Source organism: Dipodomys merriami, unplaced genomic scaffold (assembly GCF_024711535.1).
Source record: "Dipodomys merriami isolate MVZ:Mamm:240054 unplaced genomic scaffold, mDipMer1.0.p SCAF_57, whole genome shotgun sequence".
Classification (NCBI taxonomy): domain Eukaryota; kingdom Metazoa; phylum Chordata; class Mammalia; order Rodentia; family Heteromyidae; genus Dipodomys; species Dipodomys merriami.
The window spans coordinates 8,564,497-8,572,543 of NW_027206146.1; the positions used below are offsets into that span (position 1 = coordinate 8,564,497).

Sequence of the window (8,047 nt, forward strand, 5' to 3'; positions counted from 1 at the left end):
GCAGCCGGGGGGAGGTGTGTAGTGTGTGTGTGTGTGTGTGTGTGTGTGTGGTGAGGGTCGAGGGGGGTCGTGGCCAGGACATGCGCAGGCCGCGGCGTGTCCCCGGCAGCCAGCCAGCTGCTCCCCGCCAGCCCGACTCAGCACTGGCTCGTGGGCTGGGCGGGCGTGGTTTTGGGGGGCGCTGGGGCGGCCCATACAAGGCCACGGGGCTGGGCACTGGGCAGGCCTGGCTGTGGGGTGGGCGCTGTGCCCGGGCAGCTCGGCCCCCTCCCTGGGGACAGCCCCACCCAGCCAATTGCGCAGCCCCGGCCCCCCGATATAAAGCGGGAACCCCGGGCCCTGCCTCCGGGTTGGTGTTGCCTGCAGGACACAGACAGTTCTCTCGGCCAGGTACTGGGGAGGGGGGACATGGGGGGGCTCCGTGCCTAGGCTGGAGGGGATGACCTGTGTCTGGCCCCTCTGTGACTTCCAGCAGGTGGCCCTGTGGGGCCAGAGGGCCCCCAATCTGTGGCCCCAGTGTGGCTTTTACCCTAAGTCCTGAGCCCCTGTGTGTGTGGGATGAGGGGATCCCCAGAGCCCCAAAAAGGGTCCTAACAGCTGTCACCCCAGCTGGGCGCCACGGGCAGCGGGGGGTGCCTGTCACCGGTCAGGGTGGCTGTGACCTTGTGTCTGACTGTTCCCGGCTCCGGGATTACAGGCATCCCCTCGGGACTCACTTGACAGGGCTGGAGGGGTGCGTGCCCTGCTCTTTAGGGTCACCTATCTGGCCTCCATGCCTTCAGGGTGTCCCTGGTTGAGGTCCCCAGCAGGCACCCTCTGGAGGGAGGGAGTCTGGGCTTTCTGGGGTGTCCTTGAGCCCCGGGGCTTGGCTGCGCGTCCTCCCCACCGCCCTGGCCACACACCCCCTGCTGACTTGGTACAAACCGAGCCAGGGCGGGGCCGGGCGGGGGGATGCAGATGCCAGGCCCTAAAAATAACCACGGGCCTCCCCCCAACCCCTCTCCAGTTCCATCGCACCACCCCCACCCCCCGGCTGGAGCTGGGGGGTCCTCCACGGTCTCCATTGGGTCTAATGGATATAATAATGCCCCGGCTGAGTTCTGAGGATCAGAGAGATCTGAGCCTGGAACACACAGCACCCACACGCCGAGCTGGGGTTTGAACCCCGTGTTGTGTGGACTCCAGAGACTAACCTGATACAGAGATGGTAGATGGTGGAGAGGGGTGCGCCCACGCAGCCCCCTGCCCCAACTCTGCCTCTCAAGCTTGGAGCAGGATGCCCCGCGGAGAGCAGACTCCTGTTCAAGTGCTCCTTCTCCGCAGCTCCCGAAAACCCAACACCACCAGGACAGATATAATAATAGCTAAATAAAAGACTGCTGGAGCTGGGTACAAGTGGCTCCCCCAGCTACTCAGGAGAGTGAGATCTGAGGATCACAGTTCAAGGTCAGCCCAGCCAGGAAACCGAGTAAGGCTCTTATCTCCAGTTAACCAGCAAAAAGCCAGAAGTGGAGCTGTGTCTCAAAGCAGTAGAGTGCTAGCCTGGAGTGAAAGAGCTCAGAGACAGTGCCCAGGCCCTGAGTTCAAGCCCCATGACCAACAAGAACAACAACAAAAAGAATATAAGAGCTGGGCGCCAGTGGCTCAAGCCTGTAATCCTAGCTACTCAGGAGGCTGAGATCTGAGGATTGAGGTTCAAAGCCAGCCCAGGGCTGGAAAGGTGTGAAACTCTTATCTCCAATTACTTATCAGAAAACAGGAAGTGGCGCTGTGGCTCAAGTGGTAGAGCGCTCACCTTGAGCTGAAGAGCTGAGGGACAGCGCCCAGGCCCAGAGTTCAGGCCCCACAACTGACAAAAAAACAAAAAACAAGCAAAAAAAGAAAAAGAAAGAAAGAAAAAAGAATATAAGGTGTGAACAAGACATGGGTACAAATGCCACTCCTGCATTAACTCCTTTAAACTCCTTTCTCCCTCACAACCTCCCAAGAGGTTTGTGTTTTTATAGGGCCTCTTTTTATGACTGAGTAAACAGAAGCACAGAGAAGTTTAACAACTTGCTCAAGTCCACCCAGCTTGTCCCAAGGAATGAGTAGGAGCCAGGATTTGAACCCAGGCTGTCTGATTCCAAAGCATACACTCTCCCCCAGCTCTCTGCCCCCCACTCCCCCGCCCCAGTTCTGGGGCTTGAACTCAGGGCCTGGACACTGTCCCCAAGCTTCACCATGCTCAAGGCTAGCTCCTCTACCACTTGAGCCACAGCGCTACCTCTGGCTTTTTCTGCATATGTGGTACTGAGGAATCGAACCCAGGGCTTCATGCATGCGAGGCAAGCGCTCTACCAACTGAGCCACCTTCCCAGCCCAAGTCCGCACTCTTACCCTTGTTTCTTCTCTGGCCTGGGGGAATGTAACTAGTCTTGGGTGATGGAGCCAGACTATGACCCAGCCAGGGAGCTCACCTGAGACTCTGCTTCTCCTGGGCAGGGTTCAGGGGTTGGGGGGGGGCGGGAGGGGGGCTCTCTTGTTGCAACAATTCCTCAAGCTTCCTCACCCCCGAGTCTCACACCCTGCTTAGGTTCCGCTCACCGTCCTTCCCTGCCCCCCCCCACAGACCCCCACCCCCCCACCGCCGCCACCATGCCGTTCGGAAACACCCACAACAAGTTCAAGTTGAACTACAAGCCGGAGGAGGAGTACCCCGACCTCAGCAAGCACAACAACCACATGGCCAAGGTGCTGACCCCTGACCTCTACAAGAAGCTGCGGGACAAGGAGACGCCGGCTGGCTTCACCCTGGATGACGTCATCCAGACGGGCGTGGACAATCCAGGTCTGGGAGCTGGGGGGGGGGCGGGGGGGGGCTGGGTCCAAACCCTCTCAGCCTCCACCTCCCCGGTACACACACATGGGCTCGCATCTCTGACCTCAGCTCTTCACCCCCCCCCAGGTCACCCCTTCATCATGACGGTGGGCTGCGTGGCCGGGGACGAGGAGTCATACACGGTGTTCAAGGATCTCTTCGACCCCATCATCCAGGACCGGCATGGGGGCTACAAGCCCACCGACAAGCACAAGACGGACCTCAACCATGAGAACCTCAAGGTCAGTGATCCGGGGTGGGATGGGAAGGGTGCACAGACACACAGACAGACAGACAGACAAACAGGGAGCCAGAGGGCAGATGGAGAAGGGGGAGATCCAGGAGTTGGGGTTCTGGGGAAGCCGTGGAGGAGCTGAGGACTCTGGAGATGTGGGGAGCCCTGGGAGGCTGGCCAGGAGTGGGGTGGTAAACCACGGATCTAGAAGAGCCCTGGGAAATCAGGGGGAGATTCAGGGAAGGTTTTGGGGAGCCCTGGGCTCAGTGGGATGGTGCGCCCCTGAGGGTCTGTCATCCCAGCGTCCCTCCCACTGCCCCTCCCCCCAGGGTGGAGACGACCTAGACCCCAACTACGTGCTCAGCAGCCGGGTGCGCACCGGCCGCAGCATCAAGGGCTACACGCTGCCCCCACACTGCTCGCGGGGTGAGCGTCGGGCTGTGGAGAAGCTCTCCGTGGAAGGTGAGTCCCACCCCCCCACACACCTCATTTCTCCCGTCCCCCACAGACCTGGCCCTTGCAAGTCACTCAATTCAACTCAAACAGGGGCTGCCCGACAAACTTTGGGTGTCCTTGAACTCCAGATCCTCCTATCTCTGCCTTCTGAGTAGCCGGGATTACATGTGTGCACCACCACACCTTGCTAGTGCTGAGTCTGCTCCTGGGGAGACTTGGGGACAGGTCACAAGTGGAGGTGGCATAGTGTTTAGGTTCTGTTAATGGCTCAGACCACTGGGGGCAAGCATGAGGTCCTCTGAATACCACACCTCAGCTGAAGCGAGCCAGCCCTGTTTAACCCTCTCCCCCCAGCTCTCAACAGCCTGACCGGGGAGTTCAAGGGCAAGTACTACCCCCTGAAGAGCATGACGGAGCAGGAGCAGCAGCAACTCATCGATGACCACTTCCTGTTCGACAAGCCCGTGTCTCCCCTGCTGCTGGCCTCAGGCATGGCTCGAGACTGGCCTGACGCCCGGGGCATCTGGTGAGGCCCTCCACTGCTCTGTCCATGTCCCTCTGTACCAAGGAGAGCCACAGCCCCACTTGTGGCTTTTTTTTTTTTTTTTGCTTGCTAATGGGAGGTAAAACGTCTCAGGGATTTTCCTGTGTGGGCTGGCTTCAAACTTTGATCCTCAGATCTCAGCCTCCTGAGTAGTTACAGTCTCTTTAATAGAAGGCGGTTTAATTCCTTCTGAAGCCCTGGGACCCCAGGTGTGAGGTTCTGCAGATCCCCTGACGTCTGAATGCTCCGATTCAAGCACCTGTGGTTTTGGGGGAAGGCGAGCACACCCCCCTTTTTCGGGGCCCCCCAGATCTGACTCTTGGCCTCTGATCTCACCTTAGGCACAATGACAACAAGAGCTTCCTGGTGTGGGTGAACGAGGAGGACCACCTCCGCGTCATCTCCATGGAGAAGGGCGGCAACATGAAGGAAGTTTTCCGCCGCTTCTGCGTGGGGCTGCAGAAGGTGGGTGCCACCTGCCCCTCGACGCCCCACCCACTCGAGAGGCCACACCCACATATGCAAATACAAGACACGCCCAGTTCCTACGCCACACCCTTTCACATGGAAAGACTTCAAATTCCAAAAGGCCAAGCCGCCTGTTCATACACAAAGACACCCAACGCACCCATAGCCCTTTCAAGGTCTCTCTCTCACACACACCACGCCCACTCCCAAAGACCACGCCCCTCACACGCAGACACACCCTTTCCACTTCCGAGGCCACGCCCATTCACAAAGACATCGCCTCTCCCACTCCCAAAGCCCCGCCCACCACTCGGCTTAAGCCTAGCCCTTCAGTCCTAGCCACACCCACGTTCTAAAGCCCCGCCCCCTAGAGCCCGCCTCTGCCCACGGGGCGTGGCCAGACTCAGGGCGTGGCCAGACGCCTCCTCCTGGGTTTCCCAACCTGCACTCCCGCCCAGCCCCACCTCGCCTGTTGGCTTTGATTGGGGGTGCACTTGGGGGGATTCCGCAGGTGCCGACCTCTGCTTTTCTCCCCCTCCCCCTCAGATTGAGGAGATCTTTAAGAAAGCCGGCCACCCCTTTATGTGGAATGAGCACCTGGGCTACGTGCTCACCTGCCCCTCCAACCTGGGCACTGGGCTGCGCGGGGGCGTGCACGTGAAGCTGGCGCACCTGAGCAAGCACCCCAAGTTCGAGGAGATCCTCACCCGTCTACGCCTGCAGAAACGGGGCACAGGTGCGCTCCCGCACGCCCTGCCCCGCCCCCTCGCACCTGGGCGCCCTCCGCGGGGGTGGGGGGGAGAGACACGTGGGGCACCCCGCGGGTCCCCGAGCCGGTGAGGGTGGGCCTTGGGCTCCTCCTGTGTAAAGTGTGCTCAGGAGCTACTATAGTCACAGTTATACGACACGCATGCCTGATGGTTTCCGGACAAGGTACCTACCGTTCCGAATCCGGGGCTCGGCCACAGGGTCGCCCCCAGCCCCCCTCTCCCTCCTCACTGCCCTTCCCCGCTGCTCCACACAGGTGGCGTGGACACGGCCGCGGTGGGTGCGGTATTCGACATATCCAACGCCGATCGGCTGGGCTCGTCCGAGGTGGAACAGGTGCAGCTGGTGGTGGATGGTGTGAAGCTCATGGTGGAGATGGAGAAGAAGCTGGAGAAAGGCCAGGCCATCGACGACATGATCCCGGCCCAGAAGTAGGCGCCTAGCTCCAACTCCGGGGAGGATGCGGCCCCTGGAGGCCCCACCCCCGGAACGCCCCGCCCCCACCGGAGCCCCGCCCCCAAGCTCCACCATCCGGGCACCAAGAGTTCTAGTCCACCCAGAGTTCCAACCTATGGGCTCCGTCCGCTGAGGTTCTGGCCAATCAAAAACCCACCTTGGGTTCCCAGGGCCCGCCCTCCACCAGAAGATCAGAAATAAAAGCGATGGTGGCCTTAGTCCCGTTCCATTATTGGTGCCTGGAGGAGTTCTGCAAATGGCCTCTGCGCTCTACCTGTAATTTGCCCTTCTGAGCATACATTAACCATGTCTAGCCGGGCGCTGGTGGCTCACGCCTGTAATCCTAGCTACTCAGGAGGCTGAGATCTGAGGATCGCGGTTCAAAGCCAGCCCGGGCAGGAGAGACCGTGAGACTCCTATCTCCAATAAACCACCAGAAAACCGGAAGTGGCGCTGTAGCTCAAGTGGTAGAGCGCTCGCCTTGAGCTGAAGAGCTGAGGGACAGCTCCCAGGCCCAGAGTTCAAGCCCCACGACCGACAAAAAAAAAAAAAAAAAAAAAAAAAAAAACCATGTCTTATCCCATTTCTATAAAGACTTGAAAGTAGGGTACAGGATTTGATCCAAAAATTAGATTTGTATGTGGAATCTGAGACACCCCAAAGGGGCCTGGTCTGCACAATGAACCAGGCAGGCCTCAAGCTCATGACCTTCCTGCCTCATCCTCCCCAGTGCTAGGATTAAGCAATCACGAGTTCCAGCTTCCTGAACTCTGCTCAGAAACTGCGGTGACTCCAGTCTCTCCTAGAATGCACTGTTTCGTTTTAAGATCCTGCAAGTCCACGCAGGTCTGACATGCATGCTGTCCACCCAGCTCATCTTTCCAGTTCTCTCCCCATTCCAGCTGCTGACCTGTGTATATACTGCCACTCCCACCAGCCACCCCGGGGCTTGCAAGCTGGGTCGTTGGAAAGAGCCCAAAGGGGACCAGCGGCCCAATAGAGGAGAGAATAATAGGTAACAGAAGTCATGGAGTACTCAAGTGGTGATTGGTTGTTGAGCATGTCAATAACTTCCAACCAGCCAAAGAGGCCAAGACCTCCTTCAGTAAGGGCAGTAGGTGGGCCCTAAAAGGGACATAGGAAATGGGTGGCAGGGTGAATGGAAGATTGCTCTCTCAGACCTGGTGAAGGCTTTTTTTTTTTGGTCAGTTGTGGTGCTTGAACTCTGGGCCTGGGCGCTGTCCCTCAGCAATTCAGCTCAAGGATCGTGCTCTACCACTTGAGCACCACTTCTGGTTTTCAGAATGGTTTATTGGAGATAAGAGTCTCACAGACTTTCCTGCCCAGGCTGGCTTTGAACTGCGACCCTCAGATCTCAGCCTCCTGAGTAGCTAGGATGACAGGTGTGAGTCACTGGTGTCCGGCTTCATCCCTCTCCCTCCCCCAAAGAGCCCTTAAATTATAACCCTGTTGGGGCTGGGAATGTGGCTCAGTGGTAGAGTGTTTGCCTTGCATGCATGAAGCCCTGGGTTCTATTCCTCAGCAGCACAGAAGGAGAAAAAGCCAGAAGTGGTGCTGTAGCTCAAGTGGTAGAGTGCTTGCCTGGAGCTGAAGAGCTGAGAGGCACCGCCCAGACCCAGAGTTCAAGCCCCACAACCGACCAAAAAAAAAAAAATTATAACTAGGCGTCCAGCAGTCTGTATGCCGAGGCAGAAAAATAAGAGTTCCAGGCTAGCCTGAGCTACATGGGGATCTTATTTCCAAAGGAAAGAAAATGTCCTTAAGAGATCAACAAATCCACCTCCTGCTTTAGAGGGTAAACTGAAGCCCAAGGCTGCCTCTCCCCCTGCCTTTCCCAAGAGTCCTGAGGATTACTAAGATAGGAAGAGCAGAAAACACCCAAAGATGAAGGCACATCAGATGTGGGGCTGTCTTCAGCAGCATTAATGAATGATGAGGTGTTAATTATTAATAAAGATCCCAGCACTCACGCTGACTTCAATCCCAAGGCTATGGAGCCCCAGCTGCTGGGGGAAGGTCAAAGCCAAGCTAACCCACAGTTACTGTTTGTACCCATCACTTGAGCCACACCCCAAGTTTAGCTGTAGTTATTCGTTTTTAGGTAGGCTCTCATGCTTTTGCGCTGCTTTGTATGGAAATCCTACCTCTGCTTCCCATAGTTGAGATTACAGGTGTAAGGCGCCATATCACACCAAGCTTTATTACTTTCCTGAGAAGGGTCTCAACAGCTTTGCCCATG

General features: G+C 57.7%; 1 protein-coding gene across 1 annotated transcript; it reads left to right on the forward strand.

The window, feature by feature from the left end:
- The first annotated feature begins 339 nt into the window (after positions 1-339).
- Positions 340-6,005, forward strand: LOC138812916 (creatine kinase M-type). The gene is made up of 9 exons (XM_070001181.1): positions 340-390; positions 1,324-1,446; positions 2,612-2,830; positions 2,948-3,102; positions 3,425-3,557; positions 3,906-4,077; positions 4,437-4,560; positions 5,110-5,299; positions 5,588-6,005. Exons 3-9 carry the CDS (start codon positions 2,638-2,640, stop codon positions 5,764-5,766), a joined length of 1,146 nt encoding a protein of 381 aa, XP_069857282.1. The 5' UTR covers positions 340-390; positions 1,324-1,446; positions 2,612-2,637; the 3' UTR covers positions 5,767-6,005.
- The last annotated feature ends 2,042 nt before the right edge of the window (positions 6,006-8,047 follow it).

Excerpts from the sequence above, each read along its gene's own strand:
- LOC138812916 (XM_070001181.1), top strand. The coding sequence starts at position 2,638 with ATGCCGTTCGGAAACACCCACAACAAGTTCAAGTTGAACTACAAGCCG. Across the intron at positions 2,831-2,947 it reads GACGGGCGTGGACAATCCAG|GTCACCCCTTCATCATGACG; the intron begins GTCTGGGAGCTG and ends ACCCCCCCCCAG. Across the intron at positions 3,103-3,424 it reads TCAACCATGAGAACCTCAAG|GGTGGAGACGACCTAGACCC; the intron begins GTCAGTGATCCG and ends CCCTCCCCCCAG.